Source organism: Salvelinus sp. IW2-2015, linkage group LG16 (assembly GCF_002910315.2).
Source record: "Salvelinus sp. IW2-2015 linkage group LG16, ASM291031v2, whole genome shotgun sequence".
Classification (NCBI taxonomy): Eukaryota; Metazoa; Chordata; class Actinopteri; order Salmoniformes; family Salmonidae; genus Salvelinus; species Salvelinus sp. IW2-2015.
The window spans coordinates 5,525,840-5,550,956 of record NC_036856.1 but is presented as its reverse complement, the minus strand read 5'-3'; the positions used below and the strand labels follow the sequence as shown (position 1 = coordinate 5,550,956).

Here is a 25,117-nt window from a genome sequence, read left to right as displayed (position 1 = left end):
ATGAGGCTCTCCTCAGGGTCGGTATTTGTGAGCAGCAGCACATCTAATGAGGGCCGCGGTGACAGTGATGCTGACCTGGACGTTGATGGAGACGACACCGCGGACTACGGAAGAGCACAGTATCCTTCTAATTGACCAATCTCCGAAATTCCACATGATTGACAAGAATGTGTCAGCATTGAAGAGGTTTACATTGTTGCACACAGAACAAATAATTCAACAAGGGAACAATGTGCCGTTGTTGAATGCGGCAACAGTCAGGCATAGAAAGAAGAAATGAACCTACGGTGAGAAATGCTGGACATCACATAAAGTGCTCGTGTTCCCCTCAATTGGAACATCCATTCGACCATGTATATTTCTATGGTTCCACTGCATGTATGTGTTTCCTTAGCCTGGTGATCCAGATATACAGAGGCAGACATCATCCCCTGTTCACAACGGGAGCCTGGGGAGGTGGAGGAGAGGAAAGCACTGAGGGGGGCTGTTTTAAAGTACGCACCATCACAGGCGCACTATGTTCCATCACTGCCTCATTTTTGTGTTGTTATTATTATCTGCATTAACTGTCTTATTAGTTGTAAATACGATCCTACTTTTGCTTCTCAGTGTTGGAACTCTGTCCAACAGAGTAACTCTGGAACATTCSAAATGGACAAATGAGGGTGAGAACAGCTACAGTATCAGTACATGTGGTTTCTCGATTGAGTTCATGTGTAGTACTTCATTAGTTGGATATGACACTTTTTCTCAATTGTGTACAAGTCATTTTTGGATCTGTGTTGAAATGTATCTAAAGCAGAACAGCAATGATCAAATACACTTACACAACTTTTGATCATTTTCTTGCCTTGGTTCCCCGACTTGCATATCTTAGACCACCTTTTGCAAACCATTAAATACAAATGTCAGCAGTGAATGCAAAATTCGCTGTTAGAGCTACAATGTGTCACTTTTTGGGCGGCCCGACCAAATTCACATAGAAATGAGAGTTATAGATCTCTCGTTGTCATTGAAAGCGAGTCTAAGAAGCGGTAGGTATGTTCGATGTTCGCTATTTCTATGCGTCCCGTTCTTTAGTTCACGTTTTTTGACTTTCAAATAGCTAAAAATACAAGATTTTTTTGGTTTAGATGGTACAATTATACTCTATACAATGACTGCTTGTTTTGTCACATAAACTGAAATTAGGCGAACTATTAGAATTTTAGCAACCAGGAAATGGCGGATCGATTCCTGCGTATTGCACCTTTAAGTGTTTTCGTCACAGAATATTAACACATTGTTTTCATCAGAAGAGAAATGTGTGCAATTGTGTTCATTGTTTCCGTCAATCAGTAAATACTACCGTACAAAATTCTAAATCATCCCATCAGCGCAATAGCATGTACAGTACATGGAAAGATCTAGTCAATGGGGACAGACTTATTGCTATGATTTTTTACAATATTGCGGACATGGAGAGTTGCAGAGAATGAAATTGGGTTACGTCTAAGTAACTTTGGGTGATCATCTCAAACATTGGACCTTCTATTATAGAGCTTGGGATTTAGGCCTATACATTCATATCAGCTGTGTTCCTCCATTCCTTATTTCTGTTGTGTTTCTGTGCACCAATGGAAAGTCTACAAAACGATGAGAAAACCAACCTTCGTATTGAATACATAGAATTGGATTGTGATGATACCGATGAATGAATCCTATTTTAATTTTTTACCTGGAGTAATACTTGATTCGATGTGTATGAAATTGTTTGGTGAAATATGCATAAAAGGAGAGTAAGTAATTGCCCATAATTCTGCACCTTTGGATCGTTTTACTTCTGATTATGAGGATTTGCTGACTGCACAGAAAATGTGTTGATCTACTGGGATTTCTAAAACAGACTAACTTTCTGTTTCCTCTGCTTGGACTCGAGATTTAAGTAGCTATTGATGCGGTAATCTTTTTTGCAGGCAGTCGTGTTCTTTCGATGAATGCATTTGCAATTTTGATGCTATAATATCGTTCTGATGAATGTATTTCTGTTTTGAGAAGGCAACCACATTTTGAAAACGCATTTACTGTTTTGCGAAAGGCCACAGAGTTCTGTGTCTTGTGGACTCTGTTTTTGAAAATCAACAACATTGTTCCCCCAAAAAATGCTTGTACGTGATTGAGAAGAACTGGAATGATTGGGGGGTGTCCCAATTTAAAATGATAGTCCTCTTTTGCTACAGGATGTCCATCCACCAGCAACGGAGAACGCAACAAACTGGACAACAGCATAATCTCCCTACACAGGACCTGTAAAAACAGTGACATCGAGACGTAAGTTCTGAAAATAAAATTGTGAAAATGTTCCACATTACCATTAACTACGTGGTACTGTAAACCGTCCCAGAAATCCCAACCTAAACTCTATCTTTCCCCTAAGCTCATCTATAAATCAAGCTCAACTCATAGAGGACGACTGGTGGTGACTGAGTGTGTATGAATGTGAGTGTGCCTGTGTGCCTGTGTGTGTGGTACTTGCCCTCCCCCTCTCTCAGCACTGTTTTCTCTTCCCATGATAAATGAGACAGTGAATGCTGGCAATGTGACTGCTCCTAAAATTCATTCTCTATGTACATGTCTACCAGCTAATCATTTCATCCGTCTTCGATTTATAAATGACTCTGGCCTCTTCTTCTCCTGTCCCCCTCACTCCCTTCCTCTCTCTCACTGTATGTGTGTGTGTGTGTGTGTGTGTGTGTGTGTGTGTGTGTGTGTGTGTGTGTGTGTGTGTGTGTGTGTGTTCAGGGTCTCTGAGGATTCGGCACTCACGACACTCGATGCACTAAAAACTCGGATACGAGACCTAGAGAAGCAGATGTCCAGAGGAGACAGATACAAATGTCTCATCTGTATGGTGAGTGTATGGCCTGAATCCCAGCCTGTTTGTGCTGTCTTGCCAACTCCTTGTTACTCATTATCATTGTTTATCTTGACAATGAACAATTGAGTTGGATGAGAGCACAAAGACGTCTGGGATCCAGGCTAGTTAGTATAGCAGCACTGGGAGGAATCTAGTTCAACGGATGTACTGAATTGTATACTGATAACCTTTCATTGAACTAATTAAACACACTATGAGACCCAAAGTAAGCACATTCCAATTGAACAATTGATTTAATCCGGACTTTTGAGGAATGTATCACAGCTGCTCTGCATAAGTATTCAGAAAATTGAGCTCCGGTGCATCCTGTTTCCATTGATCATCCTTGAGATGTTTCTACAACTGATTGGAGTCCACCTGTCATAAATTAAATTGATTGGAAAGGCACACACCTGTCTATATAAGGTCCCACAGTTGACAATGCATGTCAGAGCAAAAACCAAGCCATGAGGTCAAAGGACTTGTCCGTAGAGCTCCGACACAGGTTTGTGTCGAGGCACAGGTCTGGGGAAGGGTAGTGGAAATGTTCTGCAGCATTGAAGGTCCCCAAGAACACAGTGGCCTCCATCATTCTTAAATGGAAGAAGTTTGGAACCACCAAGACTCTTCCTAGAACTGTCCGCCCGGCCAACCTGAGCAATCGGGGGAGATGGCCTTGATCAGGTAGGTGACCAAGAACCCGATGGTCACTCTGACAGAGCTCCAGAGTTCTTGTGTGGAGATGGGAGAACCATCGAGAAGGACAACCATCTCTGCAGCTCTTCACCTATCAGGCCTTTATGGTAGAGTGACCAGACGGAAGCCACTCCTCAGTAAAAGGCACATAACAGCCTGCTTGGAGTTTGACAAAATGCACCTAAACGACTCTCAGACCATGAGAAACAAGATTCTCTGGTCTGATGAAACCAAGATTGAACTCTTTGGCCTGAATGCCAAGCYTCARGTCTGGAGYAAACCTGGCACCATCCCTACTGTAAAGCATGGTGGTGGCAGCATCATGCTGTGGGGATGTTTTTCAGCATCAGGGACTGGGAGACTAGTCAGGATCGAGGGAAAGATGAACGGATCAAAGTACAGAGAGGTCCTTGATGAAAACCTTACTCTACAGCGCTCAGGACCTCAGACTGGAGCGAAGGTTCACCTTCCAACAGGACAACGAACCTAAGCACACTGCCAAGAAAACGCAGGAGTGGCTTCAGGACAAGTCTCTGAATGTCTTTGAGTAGCCCAGCCAGAGCCTGCACTTGAACGCGATCGAACATCTCTGGAGAGACCTGAAAATAGCTGTGCAGCAACGCTCCCCCATCCAACCTGACAGAGATTGAGAGGATCTGCAGTGAAGAATGGGAGAAACTACCCAAATACAGGCGTGCCAAGGTTGTAGCGTCATACCCAAGAAGACTCGAGGCTGTAATTACTGCAAAATGCACTTCAACAAAGTACTGAGTAAAGGTCTGAATATGTGATGTTGTGATAATGTGATAATGTGATATTTCAGTGTTTCATTTTTGATACATTTTAAAGAAATCTAAAACCCAGTTTTTGCTTTGTCATTATGGGGTATTGTGTGTAGATTGATGAGGGGGGGAAACGATTTAATTCATTTTAGAACAAGGCTGTAACGTAACAAAATGTGGAAAAAGTCAAGGGGTAGCTGTTTCATCCATCCTAGCTACTTAACTCCTCCATCCACTCATCCATCCTCTCAAGCCACACTAATACAGCAGATACAGACACGTAGCGCCATCTAGTGACAGCTGTCTCCCATTTAATCAGAGCGGGAACAGGACAGAATGTGGAATGGGTTTTACTGTGCAGCACTGTAATCCCATACTGTTTCTCTCTCTGTCTGTATGTCTGTCTGTGTGCCTGTCCCTATAGGACACATATACTACGCCCCTCAGCTCCATCCAGTGCTGGCACGTCCACTGTGAGGAGTGCTGGCTCCGCACACTGGTAAGAATAAAGAAAAACGGAAAGAAATCCTGTCAGATAATGCTAAGCTAAGGAGCATGAAATGGTATTTCTGTCAAGCAGTCACACATGGCTGTGTTTTTGTCTTCTAGGGGGCTAAGAAGCTTTGTCCACAGTGTAACACCATAACTTCACCTGGGGACCTGCGACGGGTGTATCTGTAACCCGGCGGGGCCAGTGAAGCACAGACCTTTGAGGGGGACATAAGGGCAGCTGGCCTGTCAGAGATCACCCTTGTCTTTGCACCTTAACCTATCCCCCCCCACCCACCTTCCGAACTGAGTAGGGGCGCACCTCATGAATAGATGGTACCCATGACTGGGTATTGCACAACGATCAGTCCTCATGTCCTTTGACGTTTTAGGTTTGACATTTCACCTTTGGTTTGCCCAGCTGGATGGTGTTCGTTTGTACCGAGCTCACCTCCACCTTTAGTGAGCCAGGACAGTTCTAAGAGGAGGACTCTGTGCTCAATCCATTAATCACCATAAGGTATATACGTAAATGAAATAAATGACAAGAACTGAAGTATTCTCAGCGCTCAGGCACTGAAAGAAAGCTTTCAGATGGATTTAGATCACTCTGGACTATTATAATATTCTGTATACTCTTTTTAGAAATAATAGTTGTCTGTTTTTATCAAGATAAAGCACATGTAAATAGTTTTGTGTATGTTTTCAATTGTGTATGTGAAAAAGATTAACACTCCCGTTGTGTTTACGGTCATGTTCTTATAAAGTCATGCTTTTTGGTTAGTTAGGGTGGGAGGAAAGTGTGAACATAGCAATTGTCATATTTTGAGATTTAATTATTTTGTGTTTGTCGTTTAGGTTGTGTTTCTTTGTACAGGAGTACAAAGTGTAATTAATCAATGTTACAAAAAAACAATGTGTCTTTAAAAAAGATGGTTATTGCATAAATATATATCAAAAAAATATCTACACTAACGATATCATTGAAAAACATTTATTCCACTGATTTTTGATTTAGGCCCAGATTCAATCTGATCGAGGGTTATAGGCACTGCGACGTTTAAAGGCAATGTTCCCGTGTTCGCATAGATCCCATTCACGGTAAAGCTGCATGTGTCGGCTCAAATTGGAAATTGACTTTAAAAGCTGCAATGCCTATAACCCACGATCGGATTTAATCCCGGCCTTAGAGTCAATGTGTGTACAATGTTAAAGATCAAAACCATAATCTCGCTTTTACACTTTATAATAACTGTCATGAATACCGGTAAACAATTATAAATGCTTATACATGTTTAAATGCTTTGTAAATTATTATTGTTAAGCTTATGAATTGTACTTTTACAAAAAAATGAAATACTTATTTAGTTCATAAATAGTTCCTTCATTCTTATTCATGAAAGTTTTTATAAAGTTTTACCAAAGTCTCTTGATCTAAATGATGTTCACAGTTCGATGATATAGTTCTGACCTGTTGCCCTTATCTATGGTGTGATTTGTTCCATCATAAAAAGCCAAGCAGCTCCTTGCATGTTGATCTGTCCGGTCCGGAGCCTTGATATACTGTATGTCTATGCAATTGTCCTTTAAGAAACAAATGGGTTACTTCAGGATTAGTCCAGGTCAGGTCAGGTCAAGACTAAGCCATTAAATCCTATTATTCAGAGCTTTTTTTCATGTTCTGACCGCCCACTGTTCCTGCCAAGACAAAGGATATGAGCTAAGGAGTCTGACCTGGTAGGGCAGTAGGGTGGGATGGACAGAGAGCGAATGAGGGGGGGGACTATTTCCATGGGCTGAGTAGAGTAAAAGTGGAGTCTTCACAATGACGCATCAGTATTGTCAGGACCCATCCTCTATATGCCAGGGATGTCAAACTCAATTCCCGGGAAAAGCTATTTGTCTACTGGTTGTTGTTATCACCTAGACCTAGACAACCAGGTAGTTCCTAACTTATCAATTCCTTAATTAATCAATTAACTACAAGGGAGGAGCGAGAAAAAAAACGCAGACACTCTGCCCTCCAGGAATTGAGTTAGATGCCAGTGTCACATGTAATAACACATGTCATACCATCACCTCACCTGAGACGGGTGGGGGACCCGAGGGGAAGGAGCATCTGGACTGGGACTGTTATGATGACCATTTACCAGCGGTCACGAGTCACGAGCGCAGTCAAATTCCACGTGGCCGTTTATTCACGGTAACTAGGCTTCTCCAAGCTCTGATGCTGCTGATGGTCATTAGTAGCCTACCAAACTGCCTGGTACTCAGCACTCTATTGTCCCTCGAATCACTCTGACATCAATGCGAATCTATTCAAAAATCTAAATCAAAACACTTCATATTTATTTCTTAACTTTCCTAGTATTAAGCACATTGCTTCTCTTTACAACAGGAGTATAGCCTACCTGGCCTGCATGAAAATGAACCACGGGAAAAGCGTCCTCCATTCGCTATTTAAGTGCATAGATTACATATATTTCCCCCCCTGCTCCGTTTCAAGACGGTGCATGATAATGGTCCATTGTAAATCAAAACAAAATTCACACATATATTATTTAGTATGTGTAAAGAAAATATTAAATCAAGATTAGTCTGATGGGTGACAATATTAGCCTATCACTTGTGAATGGTGTATTATCACTTGTGAATGATGCCCTGCTTGTGTGCAGTACGGTAAGAAACAGCTCATGCCTTTTTTTGAGGGACTTTTTCAAATCATAGTTGCACACCTCATGTAAGTCTAGCCCGTAGGCCTGTATGTTTTGAATAAGGTTTGTATCACAATTAAAGCGGCCAAATAACGTCTTAAAATTAAGCACATTCATCCGCTTTCCAACCGGTGCAGAGCCTAACTGGCATACATAGGTGGTGAGTTTGGGAATGATAATTTTCACCATAAAAATGCACCTTTATAATAAAGCATTACATGCATAACCGCATTTGAGGTCACTTTTGAGAATGGTGTTCTCCCGCTAGTTGATAGCATTTTGGAACATTCACGCTGATAGCCTTCTGCCTTGTGCACATTGCTGCGTTAAAAATGTGAAGAAATAGCCTAACAGTTCATCAACATTTTAAGCTAAACGTTCTGATCTGTTGCATCAGCCTCATTGCTTTCAACTTATTTTTTATGCTAGTGGTTGTATTAACTTGGGATCTATCGCGTCCCACAACTGTCTCAGACTATGTTTTAAATATTTATTTCTCACAGAGATTCTAATTAACCAATAGAATAGGTCAACTTTTGTACTATAGAGGATAGTCGATTGACATAGGCTAGTGCTTTTGTTGTCTGTTAGGCCTCCTCATCTTGTTGGCTGACGAAAAGTAAATGTGGACAGTTCTTCCAACATCTTCAATATGCACCCCGGAATTTGCAGTTGCTTCCCCAATGTTTGTCTGCACTTGTAGACTGTGAGAAGGACCTGATCACGTGACGGGCATTGGCTAATAAGAATTTAGATATCTGAGAGAGCCATGTGAGTGAGAGGTGAGAGGAGCACGCAGTCGGGAGAAGGGAATTATAATGATTATATTCAGCCACCGGCCGCAAAAGGCATGGATTTCTTTTTTGCGGGCATTACAGCCACACAAAGGGGATGCAGCCGGGAAATTCGAGGAATTATCAAGTGCTTGCCAAATTGTGAATGAGAGACTGATGAAGTGTGTGCAAACAAAGCAGTGTTCATGCTTTTCATACAATCTTTTTCAAATGATCATTAGAGTCTGATCATGCAGCCTTAGAATGTATTAAAAATCTAAACATATAGCCTAACGCTTGTATCACAGCTAAAGTTGCAGAAATAACTCTAAATTAAGTATATAGGAGGGCCTGTTTCTTTGTTAACTGCTCAACACTGAATAGCTGTATGTGCGCACTCCGTCAACTCGTTTGGAGAAAATATCCTTTGTATTTTATTCGGCTATGTTCAATTGTATTCTTCATACTATAAAATAATGCCACGGAATTCTAAGCAAATCTTTTCTGCTAAATGAAGTAGTGTAGACTACAGCCATATGTGTCACACCCTGAACTGTTTCTCCTGTCTTGTGATTGCCTCTAACCCCCAACAGGTGTCTCCCATTACCTCATGTACTTATACCTGTGTTTTCTGTTTGTCTGTTGCCAGTTCGCCTACCAGCGTGTTCCCGTGTGTCCTGTGCTCTAGTTTGAGCTTTTTCTAGTCTTCCCAGTTCTGACCTTTCTGCCTGTCCTGACCCTGCCTGCAGTCCTGTACCTGCCTGACTCTGATTTGGATTACGACTCTTTGCCTGCCTTGACCTACCGATTGCCTGCACCTTGTACTGTAATAAACTCTGAGACTCTTACTATCTGCCTCCTGTGTCTGCATCTGGGTCTTAGCCTGTTCCTCACCTCCCCTGGTCCCATATATCCTTGGACTTCGTCACAGGTCTCCCTCCGTCAGATGGCAACACCACCATCCTTACGGTGGTGGATAGGTTTTCCAGAGCCGCCCATTTTATCCCCCTTCCTAAGTTACCCTCAGCTAAGGAGACGGCCCAACTCAGGACGTCTTCCGGATCCATGGACTTCTGGTCGACATGGTCTCCGATCGCGGTCCTCAGTTCTCATCCCGGATCTGAAAGGCGTTGTGCACCCTTACTGGGTCGTCAGCCAGCCTGTCCTCTGGTTTTGAACGGCCAGTCAGAGCGAGCCAATCAGGACCTGGAAACGAGAGCCCGGGCCGCTCTTCTCAAGAACATCCCCAGGTATCAACGACAGGCGGACCACCACCGGACCCCTGCTCCCCGCTACCGTCTTGGGCAGAGGGTATGGCTTTCCACTCTGGATCTGCCCCTCCGGGTGGAGTCCCACAAACTTTCCCCCCGTTTTATCGACCCTTTCCCCATTTCTAAGGCCCTTGGCCCCTCTGTTGTTCGCCTTCTGTTGCCCCGCACCCTTCGTCTACATCCCACTTTCCATTATCTAGGATTACACCCCTGTCCCACAGCCCTTTGTCTCCTGTTTCCAGGCCCAGACCTCTCCCGCCGCCTCGTCAACGGCCATCCGGCGTAAACAGCCACCTGAGTGTTCGACGTCGAAGCAGGGGATTCCAGTACCTGATTGACTGGGAGGGTTATGGCCCGGAGGAGAGGTGTTGGGTCCCCGCCAGGAATATCCTGGACCCAGCCCTCATCGCCGACTTCCGCTGTCAACACCCCAGTCAACCAGGTATGTCCCAGGGTAGGATGCCAAGTTGCGCCCTTAGGGGGTTACAGTCACACCATGATCTGTTTCACCTGCCTTGTGATTGTCTCCAACCCCCAACAGGTGTCTCCCATTAACTCATGTGTATTATACCTGCATTTTCTGTTTGTCTGTTGCCTTGTCCCGTCAAGCCCTACCAGCGTGTTCCTGTGTTTCCTGTGCTCTAGTTTTAGCTTTTTCTAGTCTTCCCAGTTCTGACCTTTCTGCCTGTCCTGACCCTGCCTGCCGTCCTGTACCTGCCTGACTCTGATTTGGATTACGACTCTTTGCCTGCCTTGAGCTACCGATTGCCTGCCCCTTGTACTGTAATAAACTCTGAGACTCGTACTATCCGCCTCCTGTGTCTGCATCTGGGTCTTAGCCTGAGCTGTGATAATATGGCATAGCCAGATCAGGACCTAGCATAAGGACAACTCAGAGTGTGCAATTATGTTCTTCTGAAATAGACTACATTTTCTTCATATCATGTTTCTTTAGACCTGTCTAAAATAAATAATGGATTTATTGTGAAGGTGTAGGCTATATTACATGGATTTATAATACTTTTTAAAATGTAGATGTTCCAAAGGTCTGCATCAGTGGCTTGTAGGCTAAGCATGGAAGCTAGGAGATGCTAAATGTGTTTATGTTAATAACGGTAAATTACCGTGATACCGGCAGTTATTTGCTTGACAATCACACGACTGACAAAATGTCAAGACCGCCACAACCCTAATCTGGACCCATCCTCTATGTGAGACCAGTGTTGCATGTAACACCAACCATGCCAGGACAGCCACCTCTCACTTACAGACTGCAAATCTACTAGATCAAACAAGCTCTCTATCTCTTGACTGTGTCTGTGTATACTAAAGTGGATGATGGTGTGGCCTTTTGTTCCCCTTAGTCACATTTCCTCCTCATTAAGAAGTTTATCATTAAACAGGGTTTGGTAGCCAAGAGCGGAGGACGACAACCTGATTGACCAGTGATACATTGTGACAAATCAGAAAAAACGGAGCCGAGAAGCCAACAGAACCAGTCCTTGTCACATGACTTGAAGTAATTAAGGCGCTACCTGTTCGGACGGCTCAGATAAACAAGGCCAGCATGCGATTGGCTGATGAGCTGACGGGAGGAGGTGGTAATTGAGGCTGTCAGTAAGCTGTCTATGTCAATCAGTCTGACACACACCTACCAACAACTGACAAACACACACCCAGGTAAAGCTCTCTCCTCTGTCCCAATCCCTCAGAGACATCCTCTCTACAGCCACACAGTACAGCCACTGAGATAAGGTAAGACAAACATTCAACTTTAAAGATGTAAGAAAGACATAGCTAATATACAGTAGGACATAGCTAATATACAGTAGGACATAGCTAATATACAGTAGGACATAGCTAATATACAGTAGGACATAGCTATTATACAGTACATCAAGTTGAAACTGAGATCTGTCTTCAGTAATCAATGTAACCTGGCAATTACTTAATGTACAACTAACTGCTTTTTATGGACTCCACATCGACATTTGGAATTCATTAACAAGTGTGCAGTCCTTGAATGTTCTTTTGTTGCGGTGCTTGGAGATTATAAGTTGTACGCGTTAGTAGGATTCCCCTGAAATATTGACAACGTATATTTGAACAGGTTATACAATGATTAGATCTAACATCAGTAACAGCTACAGTATGTTGTCTTTGTGAAGTTGAGTCATCTTAAGGGGTAGACAATAGACCCTTAACTCATTTATTCAATTATGGCCGGTCTGGTCTGTTGTTTTCATGAAATGCCCAACTAAGGTCAGCAGACAGGAATCTGGGGTTGTGATGGTTCAATGATCTACGGATCTCTTAGAGTTAAGTCTGGTATACACTCCAATTAAATAAGTAAAGAGTTTGACAGCCTTGAGTGTGTTCTCCCAGGAAACATCCTTGAATGGTCACGACCTCATTGATATAGGGAGTCAAACAGGACTCGAAATAGGTCAGATTGGCTGATTAGCCACTGAGTCTAAAGTCAGCAAGAACATCCTTTCACCAATAGGATGAAGAGCTTCAGACATTACCTCCAGTGTTTTGCCACCACTACTGACTGACTTGAAACGCACCTATTTGAACATGGTGTATATCTGGGAATATCCTTATTGTCCGAGTCACAATAGACAAAACAATACGCCTTTCTTCTGGCAGATACACTGTAAGGGTGTTGACCCAGCTCTGTACCTGATGTTCCATTTGGACCAGTTCCTATGCGATCATCCTCATTGACCTGGATTGACTTAATTAAAAGGCCTTTTTAAATGCACCTCGAGAGCGTGGCATCTGTTTGTAGTGGCCTGTGAAATATAGGCCTAATCCCTCTTACAAGGTCCTATCATCCAACCTGCTCCATCAAATCACATGTCTACCCATTTGTATAATGTTGAGTTGGGCTATTGCTGATGTGATGAATTTGTTGTGAACCTAATGTTGGTTTCGTGGAAAATTATTGCATAATTCCCATAGGGCTGACAGAGTGTTACCGGAATAGCTGCACATCTATGATCTAAATGAAAGTAGTGATTATGACCACCTAGCTAGATTAAACACCCAGGGGTAGAAAACGCAATTTCTCTTAAGGTTTTTGTGGGTTTTGTGTTTGACCCTTTAATTGACACTCATTGTGTGGTCCTAATGTGCAGTCACATGTCTCCCCCCCCCCACCCCCATGTCTGATCGTAGCGTAGCCATTAAATCCACTGGATCAGTGGATTAGACGTTAGCATCTGAGCCTAAGGCCAGAGGAAGAACTGCTCAGCTATAGGCCTCGCTAGCTGGTTAGCTTCCAAGCACACTACGCAGATTGGCTCCTACGAGTGGAGTTAGCCAGGGCCTGATTTAATAATTTTGAAGGTTACAGAATAAATCTTGAGTGTGCTTCATTCCTTTTTGTTTGGTATATCTGTTCCTGGTTGTGGTAGTGGCAGGCTAGACAGTGGTGGGCTACTGAACAGCGAAAGGCTACGTCAGTCTTCGCTACTTTGCATAGAAGGTCGCTATTGTCACACAACCGTGCACAGACTTCGACTACCCTATAAGCAGTCTTTGTACAAAGAGAGACAACAATCCATGCTTTGGTTTTGTTTACCTGGCTGGTGCCACCATATACTAACTGAAGCATTTTTGTCTAAAAGTTAGTATGTTTTAATTTCATGCCTAAATTATCCAAAAGTGTCTAAAACGGATTGCGTGGCTCAATTAAAGTTTAAGATTATTTGTGTAGAAAATGCATTGGTGAATGTAAAAAAAAATCAGAATGTACATAATTTTACAGTACAAAAGGGTTTTTCCTCTCTCCCTCTCCAGTGTTATGGAAGGACCCAGGCCTGTTGTTCTGAGCGGCCCCTCGGGGGCAGGAAAGAGCACTCTTATGAAGATGCTGCTGAGGGACTACGAGGGAGTCTTTGGCTTCAGCGTGTCACGTACGTTTGTGCTTCACCCGCCATTTGACTCCTATCCCAATATCCTGCCTGGGAGGAAGTGGTACAGCAGTAGGCCCTATCTGTCCTTACTGTCTCAGCCTTCTCTACCTCTAGGCCACGTTTGTCATAGGACTTTGGTCTGGGTTAGTGCATCCAATTTGTATCCAAGCATAGGCTGTTCGTCATTGGACTTGGGGTGGGATATTTCTGTATACCATCCCATGTCCAGTTTAGTTATGGTTGTGCTGATCCGTGTGACACAGGGATGTCCTCCATCTCCATTCCTCTTCTTGCTGGCTGCAAGGAAGACCACTGAAAACAAAAGAACCGGCATACAGTTAGGCTTGTCTGGCATGTCTTTGAATACACATAAGGTTAAGGTTGTTGATGGCATTCTGTATGACTGGATGTTGATGATGGATGTTGATCATTTATGCTCAATGAATGTGTCCTTACAGATACAACAAGGAGCCCACGACCAGGAGAGGTAGATGGCAAAGGTACAGTAACATTCTCTCACTCATGAACGCAGATCATGTCAGTAAACCCATCTCAGTCATGTTAGTAATCCCAGATGGATATCAGTGATGCTCTCCAGGCTTTTAATCAAGCTGGTTTTGTAACTTCTGGTTTTCACTTTTGATTTTGTAACTTTAAATGCTGGCTTCAGCAATTAACGGATTATTCTCCTCTCCGGTCTATTTGAAGATTACCACTTCTCAAACAGGGAGGCTATGCAGGAGGATATTGACGATGGGACATACATTGAGAATGCAGAGTTTTCAGGGAACCTGTATGGGACAAGGTAGAGTACATTTTGATAACTTTCTGTTGACATCAAAATGTCTTACAGTCAGAGTTGCAAAATTCCGGTGACTTCTCAGATTTTCCAGAAATCCCAGATGAAAGATGACTGAAATCAAGGAGGGAATAGGCAGGAAATCCAGGAATCTTTATGTGTTTATTTTTTACCTGAGAATGTGGGGAATGGTACTGCAGTTTTGGAACAGTATGCTAGTTCATTGGGTTTTAAATAAACAAGTACAGTAATTGTTCCACTAGTGACTAGAACCCACAAGTGATTCTACTGTCATGGGATTGAATAGATCACTTTAAAGGAGAAGTTCACTTTTTAACCAAATTGGTTTTGAGAAATGTACCCCCAACCCACGATACACTTCCTCCTGTCCGTTTTGCAGTGCCTGGGCAAGGATACAGAATCTAAAGAAACTTAAAACAAATACTCCCTATTAGAAACGGCAACGCTCTCAGTATGTTTTACCCATGAAATTGTGTCATTACAAACTTTATCCGCAACATTTGTATTACATTTTGTGCAACTCAAGACATACTTTTCCAAGTGGGCATGCACGGGCTACACAGAGAAGTATCATAGATGGATAAGGGAAACCGCTCGAGTCACACAAAATGGAAAATAACGTTAAGGATAAAGTTCGGAATGACACCAATTTCATGTGTACATCATCTAAAGACCTGCATCACCATACTGAGAGTGTTGACGTTTTTTTTAAAGGATGTATTCGGGTGTTTTGGGAGCTTGTTTTACTCACGCCCTGGAACTGCAGAACAGGCATGAGGAACTGTATCGCTGGTTGGGGTAAGTTTCCCAAAACCAAGTGAAATCGCAAAAAAACTGTCTGGACTTTTCTATAACATGCCATTTACATCCAAAATACAGACTTGGTTAAAAGAAAAGTGAACTTCTCCTTTAAGAGCTGGTCCATTGTGATCCCTGGGACAGAATTAGTTTTATCCTCCATTGTACATATCCAGATAGCACAGGAGCCACCGTAGAGCTCATGACCTGCAGTGTCATGTTTAATCTGTCCCTCCCCTGCTGAGGATAAGTCTTGACGCTAACGGAGAACCACTGGACCCTGCTTTTGGTGTTAGGATTAATGTCACTATCCTCTAGCCTAGTCATACTGGAGCATGTGAGGAATAGTCACTGGTGTGAGGTGTCACTCTTACGCTGTCCATATTTATTGTTTAAAAGCCCCCATGTTGTAAGCCTACTGTGCATATCCAGGTGGAAAGATGCATATGTCCTTGTCTCTGCTGTTCAATGGAACTGTGAAACAATGAGTGAACATTACTTATATCTTCTGTTTTCTACATAGCAAGTCTTCTGTAGACGAAGTGCGGGGCAATGGTCTCATCTGCATTCTGGATGTGGACATCCAGGGAGTGAGGAACATCAAGCAGACTGACCTGGACCCTATCTATGTCTCTATCCAGCCCCCCTCTATAGAGATCCTGGTAATGCCCAATTCAGAGTTGAGAGCCGCAATAGTCAGCATGGCCCATTATGAAACATTTAAGAACCTCATTTGATATACTCCTATTGAGGTGTAGACATATGTCACACTGGAATGCTATCTATCATGGCTGAGCGACTGTAAACTCTGCAACAAGTCCACAATCAAACAACGCAAAGGGTACTACTGTGTACTTTGGCGTTCCTCAATGTTCTGTGCTTGGACCGCTATTATTGGATAAAAGTAGAGACTCGGCGCTACAAAATGGTATATCATACACTGCAGATGAGGAAGAATGGGAACGTTATTCTGCTTTGAAATTTGATAAACTTGTAACCCCACTTTTGAGAAAATGTCCCTTGAATGTTTTGGTACACCTACAATAGCGGAGAGCTCTTCTTTGTCTACACCTATTCAGCATCGTTCACACCCTCTTAAGCCTTAGCCCCACCCATCTCTTTAAGGTGAATAACCAAAGATTTCAAGACTAAAAGTGGTGAAAGTAGAAACCTACAATAAGGTAAAACTCCAGGTAAAAATACACTTTATCTAGTCCTTGGCCTATATCCGAATCTGACTTTCAGTGTCCAGATAAAAATATAACATATATATTTTTTTATTATTAGATTATGCTTACCCAGAAACTTGTCTAAATTGATGGGTCATGTGAAGGAAATGCTATAACCATCCCCCAGCCACATCTAGCTAAGTGGATGGGCCACTATTGTCTACACATGTACACATATTCATTAAATATAATAGATGGCCGTAATCTCCAGTAGACACACCTGGCTAACTTGATGGGTCATGTAATCATTCTCTTGCGAAGTGAAGTCTTTTGTTTAGACATGTAGCTAGCTAGCTAAACAATTAACCATATTCCCAAACCATAGCTACAGTACAAACAATTGGCATAGCTAGCTACCACCCATGAAATGCTTGAGAATGAATTTGCAGCTAACCAACTAGTTTCAATGTTAGCTAGCTAGCTAACATTAGGCTATAACTAGCAATGCAAATATATTTCTGAGATACTAATAATATTACTACACATATCATACACGAGCCAGCAAGCTAACCTTCACTAGTACACTTTAACTTGCAAAGAAAACGACGTTCTGACCAAATTAGAAACATATAATATCTAAAAATGTAGCTAGACTCTTACCCGTATATATGGTTGAATGCTTCACAGAAGCGTGTATTTTCCATTTGGTTTGTAGCTTGTTATAGCTTGTTTGGCCCGTTATTGTGTCAAGTCACTCCGGTCAACCGTGTGCAGAAAGGAACGTCAGTCCATCACAACCTTTTCCCACTGATCTTTGTCGATAGGGTCTGCTAAATTCGGGGCAACAATGTTGTTGAGAGGAGTAGCCACACTTTTGCAGTTCTCTATGGCTAACATTGTCTTTCAAAAAAGCCAGGATGATCTACTACACATACTGAGCAGCTCATGTTATAGACAGAAGTGGGCTACATGGCAAACCAATCCGAACTCCTCTCTCAGCATGTCCAACCCATCCATTATCTGAACCAATCATGGCAAGTGGGAAGGTTCCTGCCTTTGTCAGTGGCTAAACCAACTAGGCTTGTAATTGAAAATGTTTATTAGTATTTACAGATGTCATACAAGTTTGTTATTAAAGCACATGAAAGTTCACGTGTTCAAGAAGGCATTTCTGCCCAAAAACGCCTTTTGATTAAAAAAACAACAACAACATTGAAATGCCTCTTCTGCAAAGTAGTGACGTGCGACATCTTGAAACGGGTCACATATGCTAGCCCTTGGAAATGTCATCCTTGAGCTAGTGACATGAGTCTCTTGAAACGTATGAATGTACTCTTGAAATGTAGATATTGTAATAGCTTTAGGGACAATTGATGTGTACAGGAAAAGCGTCTGAGGGACAGAAATACGGAGACAGAGGAGAGTCTGCAGAAGCGTCTGGAGGCAGCACGGGTTGACATGGAGCTCAGTAGGTCCCCCTTACGATCCCATATAGACATAGTTGTACTGCAAATCTTTGGAAAATATGGATGGAACCAATAATAATCCATGCTATGCCTTATTTTATCACTTTCCTATTTTAGGCAACGAGCCTGGAGTGTTTGACATGCTTATTGTCAATGATGACTTAGAGGAGGCTTATGAGAAGTTGCAAAGTGTTCTTATTGAGGTGAGTCTGAAGAGAGGATAATTGTCTGCATGTAGAATAGGGACAAAGTAGAATTCTCAAAATTTGAGTCAGTCGGTAGTGGTCTCACAGAAATTTTTCTCACACGTTTGTCTCTACAGGAAATTACTAAAGTTCAGTCAACCAAGAAAGAAAGATGCAATTCGTAAGAATCATTTTGTTATTATGCATATCATAGCCACACGTGTCCTGTAACAAAATCCTTCGTTGTATTCAATCCCTCTCTCCCTTTGCGTCAGTATTATGTCAGGACCCAGGCCTGTTGTCATAAGTGGCCCCTCGGGGGCAGGGAAGAGCACTCTGCTGAAGAAGCTGCTGAAGGACTACAAGGGAGTTTTCGGCTTCAGCGTATCACGTACGTATTGTGTCACCCAACATGTAGTTTCCAGTGGTAGCCGCAGCAGGATCTATCCCCACTGTCTCAGCCTTATCTAACTACAGGCCGTATGTCATAGTACTTGGAGTGTGATATTTCTGTAGACCACTCATATTCAAACAATTGTATAACAGTTTAGTTATGGCTGTGCTGATTGGTGCGAGACAGGGATATCCACTGTCACCATTTCACTTCTTGATGGCTATCGACTGGATCATGAGGTAGACCACTGAGCACAAAATAAACGGCATACAGTTAGGGTTGTCTGGCATATCTTTGAATGCTCATCATTAGTTGAGGTTATTGATATCATTCTGTATCATTTATGACATGTATGCTCACAGAATAAGATGAGTGTTACATTTATGCTCACTGAATGTGTCCTTACAGATACAACAAGGGACCCACGTCCAGGAGAGGTAGATGGCAAAGGTACAGTATCATTCTCTTACTCATAAACACAGATCATGTCAGTAAACCCAGAAGGATATTGGTGGTGCTCTCCAGGCCAAGAATGAAGCTGGTCTTCTACTGTATCTTTAGTAAGAATTTCCTACTGTATGAACGCCAGGCCTCAAACTTAATGTGTGTTGCAGTGCCATGAATGTTGAGTGGTGGCAGTTACAGTGCCTTCAGAAAGTATTCACACCCCTTGACTTTTTCCACATTTTGTTATGTTACAAAGTGGGATTAAAATGGATTTAATTGTAATTTTCTGACAATCTACACCAAATACTCTGTAATGTCAAAATGGAAGAATTTTTTAAACATTTGTAAAAAGAATAATAATAATAATAAAAATAATGTATATATTGATAAGTACTCAACCCCCTGAGTCAATAGATGGTTCAATCACCGTTGGCAGCGATTACAGCTGTGAGTCTTTCTGGGTAAGTCTCTAAGAGCTTTGCACACCTGGATTGTGCAATATTTGCACATTATTCTTTAAAAAAGTATTGTCAAGTTCGTTGTTGATCATTGTTAGACAGCCATTTTCAAGTCTTGCCATAGATTTTTAAGCAGATTTAAGTCAAAACTGTAACTAGGCCACCCAAAAACATTCAACGTTGTCTTGGTAAGACACCCCAGTGTATATTTGGCCTTGTGTTTTAGATTATAGTCCTGCTGAAAGGTGAATTTGACTCGCAGTGTCTGTTGGGAAGCGGCCTGAACCAGGTTTTCCCCTCGGATTTAGCTCTATTCTGTTTCTTCTCATCCTTAAAAACTCCCTAGTCCTTGCTGATGACAAGCATAACCATAACATGATGGAGCCACCACCATGCTTGAAAATATGATATAAGAGTGGTACTCGGTGATGTGCTGTGTTGGAAAGTTCCTTCTTTGCCACATTTTTTGCAGTTTTACTTTTATGCCTTATTGCAAACAGAAAGCATGTTTTGGAATATATTTATTCTGTACAGGCTTCCTTCTTTTCACTCTGTGATTTAGGTTAGTATTTTGGAGGTAACTGCACCGTTGTTATTCCATCCACAGCCATTAAACTCTAACTGTTTTAAAGTGACCACTGACCTCATGTTGAAATCCTTGAGGTGTTTCCTTCCTCTCCGGCAACTAGTTAGGAAGGACGTCTGTATCTTTGTATTGACTGGGTGTATTGATACATCATCCAATGTGCAATTAATAAGTTCACCATGCTCAAAGGGGTATTCAATGTCTGTTTTTTTATCTGCAAATAGGTGCCCTTCTTTGAGGCATTGGAAAACCTCCCTCGTCTTTCTGGTTGAATTTGTGTTTGAAATTCACTGCTCGACTGAGGGACCTTACAGATAAGTGTATGTGTTGGGATACAGGGATGAGGTAGTCATTAAAAAAAAACTTATTATGTGACTTGTTGAGAAAATTTGCCAAAACAAAAGGGTTGAATACCTATTGACTCAAGATATTTCAGCTTTTCATTTTTCATTAATTTGTTCATTTCAAAAATATAATTCCACTTTGACATTAGGGGGTATTGTGTGTAGGCCAGTGGTACAAAATATCAATGTAATCCATTTTCAATTCAGGCTGTTTCACAACAAAAAAGCCAAGGGGTTGAATACTTTCTGAAGGCACTGTATCTGCACACAAATGTTATATTACTGCATAGACTATTAATGTTCAGACAGCTCGCTGAAGAGCCAAAAGAGATGTTTTCCATCATACATAAGTATAACTAAAGACAGAAAACAACATTAAAGTGAATGTACGTAGTATGACATGAACTCAGCAAAAAAAGAAACATCCTCTCACTGTCAACTGCGTTTATTTTCAGCAAACTTAACATGTGTAAATATTTGTATGAACATTTCAAGATTCAACAACTGAGACATCAACTGAACAGGTTCCACAGACATGTGACTAACAGAAATGGAATAATGTGTCCCTGAAACAAGGGGGGGGGGGGTGTCAAAATCAAAAGTAACAGTCAGTATCTGGTGTGGCCACCAGCTGCATTAAGTACTGCTGTGCATCTGCTCCTCATGGACTGCACCAGATTTGCCAGTTCTTGCTGTGAGATGTTACCCCACTCTTCCACCAAGGCATCTGCAAGTTCCCGGACATTTTTGGGGGGAATGGCCCTAGCCCTCACCCTCCGATCTAACAGGTCCCAGACGTGCTCAATGGGATTGAAATCCGGGCTCTTCGCTGGCCATGGCAGAACACTGACATTCCTGTCTTGCACGAAATCACACACAGAACGAGCAGTATGGCTGGTGGCATTGTCATGCTGGAGGGTCATGTCAGGATGAGCCTGCAGGAAGGGTACCACATGAGGCAGGAGGAAGTTTTCCCTGTAACGCACAGCGTTGAGATTGCCTGCAATGACAACAAGCTCAGTCCGATGATGCTGTGACACACCGCCCCAGACCATGACGGACCCTCCACCTCCAAATCGATCCCGCTCCAGAGTACAGGCCTTAGTGTAACGCTCATTCCTTCGACGATAAACGCGAATCCGACCATCACCCCTGGTGAGACAAATCCGTGACTCGTCAGTGAAGAGATCTTTTTTTTGGTCCAGCGGCGGTGGGTTTGTGCCCACAGGTAACATTTTTGCCGGTGATGTCTGGTGAGGACCTGCCTTACAACAGGCCTACAAGCCCTCAGTCCAGCCTCTCTCAGCCTATTGCGGACAGTCTGAGCACTGATGGAGGGATTGTGCGTTCCTGGTGTAACTCAGGCAGTTGTTGTTGCCATCCTGTACCTCTCCCGCTGTGTGATGTTCGGATGTACCGATCCTGTGCAGGTGTTGTTACACGTGGTCTGCCACTGCGAGGACAATCAGCTGTCCGTCCTGTCTCCCTGTAGTGCTGTCTTAGGCGTCTCACAGTACGGACATTGCAATTTATTGCTCTGGCCACATCTGCAGTCCTCATGCCTCCGTGCAGCATGCCTAAGGCACGTTCACGCAGATGAGCAGGGACCCTGGGCATCTTTCTTTTGATGTTTTTCAGAGTCAATAGAAAGACCTCTTTAGTGTCCTAAGTTTTCATGACTGTGACCTTAATTGCCTTCCGTCTGTAAGCTGTTAGTGTCTTAACGACCATTCCACAGGTGCATGTTCATTAATTGTTTATTGTTCATTGAACAAGCATGGGAAACAGTGTGTTAAACCCTTTACAATGAAGATCTGTGAAGATATTTCGATTTTTATGAATTATATTTGAAAGACAGGGTCCTAAAAAAGGGACGTTTCTTTTTTTGCTGAGTTTATATCAGAGATATATTACTAGACTCTTATGGCTCTTGAGTCATTTTTTATAATTTTATATTCATAGGACATTTATAAGACATTTAGCCTAATTGTAAACAACTATCATATCATATTGCCCATAAACTGTAAAATATATACAGTACCAGTCAAAAGTTTGGACACACCTACTCATTCAAGGGTTTTCTTTATTTTTACTATTTTATACATTGTAGAACATCAACACTATGAATTAACACATATGGAATCATGTAGTGACCAAAAAAGTGTTAAACAAATCAAAATATATTTTAGATTCTTCAAAGTAGCCACCCTTTGCTTTGATGACAGCCTTGCACACTCTTGGAATTCTCTCAACCAGCTTCATGAGGAATGCTTTTCCAACACTTGAATGAGTTCCCACATATGCTGAGCACTTATCGGCTGCTTTTCCTTCACACTGCAGTCCAACTCATCCTAAAACCATCTCAATTGGGTTGAGGTCGGGTGATTGTGGAGGCCAGGTCATCTGGTTCAGAAGAATGGCGCCGAAGGAGATGGCTGCCGTTTTACGCTCCCGTAACCAATTGTGGTATTTTGTATGTTTTTTTGCATTATTTGTAACTTATTTTGTACGTAATTTTTCTGCCACCGTGTCTTATGACCGAAAAGATCTTCAAGATATCAGGACATTACTCACCCCGTACTGGAGGAATAGTTTTTATTCAATGATTCAGATGGGAAGGATTTACTTCAGACGCCCGACAAGGCCCTCATCCCCGTCATTCGCAGGAGAAAGAAACAGAGGTATCGAGTACGAAGATCTGGGTGCCTTGTAAGGATCTGTCGCCGAGAGGGTAATCTACCTTTTACCATCGGTCCTATTAGCCAATGTACAATCAATTGATAATAAAATAGACAAACTACGATCATGTATATTCTACCAAAGGGACATTAAAAACTGTAAAACGTATGTTTCGTCGTGGCTGAACGACGAAATTAATAACATACAGCTGGCGGGCTTTAAGGTTTTTCGGCAGGATAGAACAGCAGCCTCTGGTAAGACAAGGGGTGACGGTCTATGTATATTTGTAAACAACAGCTGGTCCACAAAATCTAAGGAATTCTTGAGGTTTTGCTCGCCTATGGTAGAGTATCTCACGATAAGCTGTAGACCACACTATTTACCAAGAGAGTTTATCTATATTTCTCGTAGCTGTCTATTTACCACCACAAACTGATGCTGGAAATAAGACAGCACTCAACGAGCTGTTTACGGCCATAAGCAAACAGGAAAATGCTCATCCAGAGGCGGCACTACTAGTGGCCGGGGACTTAATTGCAGGGAAACTCAAATATGTTTGACCCAATTTCTACCAGCATGTTAAATGTGCAACCAGAGGGGAAACAACGCTAGACCACCTTTACTCCACACACAGAGATGTGTACAAAGCTCTCCCTCGCCATCCATTTGGAAAATATGACCATAATTCTACCCTCCTGATTCCTGCTTACAAGCAAAAACTAAAGCAGGAAGCACCAGTGACTCGCTCAATAGAAAGTGGTCAGATGAAGCAGATGCTAAGCTACAGGACTGTATTGCTAGCACAGACTGGAATATGTTCCAGGATTCTTCCGATGGCATTAAGGAGTACACCACATCAGTCACTGGCTTCATCAATAAGTGCATCGATGACGTCGTCCCCACAGTGACCGTATGTACATACCCCAACCATAAGCCATGGATTACAGGCAACATCCGCACTGAGTTAAAGGGTAGAGATGTCGTTTTCAAGGAGAGGGACTCTAGCCCGGAAGCTTATAAGAAATCCCGCTATGCCCCCCGATTAACCATCCGACAGGCAAAGCGTCAATGCAGGACGAAGAATGAATCGTACTACACCGGCTCCGATGCTCGTTGGATGTGGCAGGGCTTGCAAACTATTACAGACTACAAAGGGAAGCAAAGCCGCGAGCTGCCCAGTGACAAGAGCCTACCAGACAAACTAAATCACTTCTTAGCTCGCTTCGAGGCAAGTAACACTGAAGCATGCATAAGAGCATCAGCTGTTTCGGATGACTGTGTGATCACGCTCTCTGTAGCAATGTGAGTAAGACCTTTAAACAGGTCAACATTCACAAGGCCGCAGGGCCAGATGGATTACCAGGACGTGTACTCCGAGCATGCGCTGACAAACTGGCAAGTGTCTTCACTGACTTATTCAACCTGTCCCTGACGGAGTCTGTAATACCAACATGTTTCAAGCAGACCATCATAGTCCCTGTTCCCAAGAACACTGAGGTAACCTGCCCAATTTGTATACCGCCACAACAGATCCACAGATGATGCAATCTCTATTGCACTCAACACTGCCCTTTCCCACCTGGACAAAATAAACACCTTTGTGAGAATGCTATTCATTGACTACAGCTCAGCGTTCAACACCATAGTGCCCTCGAAGCTCATCACTAAGCTAAGGTCCCTGGGACTAAACACCTCCCTCTGCAACTGGATCCTGGACTTCCTGATGGGCCGCCCCCAGGTGGTAAGGGTAGGTAACAACACATCTGCCACGCTGATCTTCAACACGGTGCCCCTCAGGGGTGCGTGCTCAGTCCCCTCCTGTACTCCCTGTCCCTCATGACTGCATGGCCAAGCACGACTCCAACACCATCATCAAGTTTGCTTATGACAACTCTGGTAGGCCTGATCACCAACAACTATGAGACAGCCTATAGTGAGGAGGTCAGTGACCTGGCCGTGTGGTTACAGGACAGCAACCTCTCCCTCAACGTACGTGATCAAGACAAAGGAGATGATTGTGGACTACAGGAAAAGCATGACAGAGCACTCCCCCTTTCTCATCAACGGCGCTTCAGTGGAGCAGGTTGAGAGCTTCAAGTTCCTTGGTGTCCACATCACCAACAAACTATCATGGTCCAAACACACTAAGACAGAAGAGGGCACTACAAAGTCTATTCCCCCTCAGGAGACTGAAAAGATTTGCAATGGGTCCTCAAATCCTCAAAAG

At 42.8% G+C, this 25,117-nt stretch overlaps 2 protein-coding genes across 5 annotated transcripts in view; both read left to right on the top strand.

The window, feature by feature from the left end:
* Positions 1-6,168, top strand: LOC111975906 (E3 ubiquitin-protein ligase RNF220-like). The gene is made up of 7 exons (XM_024004587.2): positions 1-119; positions 408-494; positions 610-665; positions 2,220-2,310; positions 2,782-2,890; positions 4,799-4,873; positions 4,984-6,168. Exons 1-7 carry the CDS (start codon positions 1-3, stop codon positions 5,053-5,055), a joined length of 609 nt encoding a protein of 202 aa, XP_023860355.2. The 3' UTR covers positions 5,056-6,168.
* A 5,082-nt stretch (positions 6,169-11,250) lies between these two features.
* Positions 11,251-25,117, top strand: part of LOC111975855 (uncharacterized) — a 28,733-nt gene continuing 14,866 nt past the window's right edge. For all 4 annotated transcript variants that reach the window (XM_070447469.1, XM_024004511.2, XM_024004508.2 and 1 more), the window contains exons 1-10: positions 11,251-11,376; positions 13,429-13,544; positions 14,003-14,044; positions 14,253-14,349; positions 15,686-15,824; positions 17,715-17,799; positions 17,915-18,000; positions 18,120-18,163; positions 18,258-18,373; positions 18,785-18,826. In XM_070447469.1, coding sequence (XP_070303570.1) covers positions 13,433-13,544; positions 14,003-14,044; positions 14,253-14,349; positions 15,686-15,824; positions 17,715-17,799; positions 17,915-18,000; positions 18,120-18,163; positions 18,258-18,373; positions 18,785-18,826 — 763 coding nt within the window. In that variant the 5' untranslated portion in view covers positions 11,251-11,376; positions 13,429-13,432. The remainder of the gene's footprint in view (positions 11,377-13,428; positions 13,545-14,002; positions 14,045-14,252; positions 14,350-15,685; positions 15,825-17,714; positions 17,800-17,914; positions 18,001-18,119; positions 18,164-18,257; positions 18,374-18,784; positions 18,827-25,117) is intronic.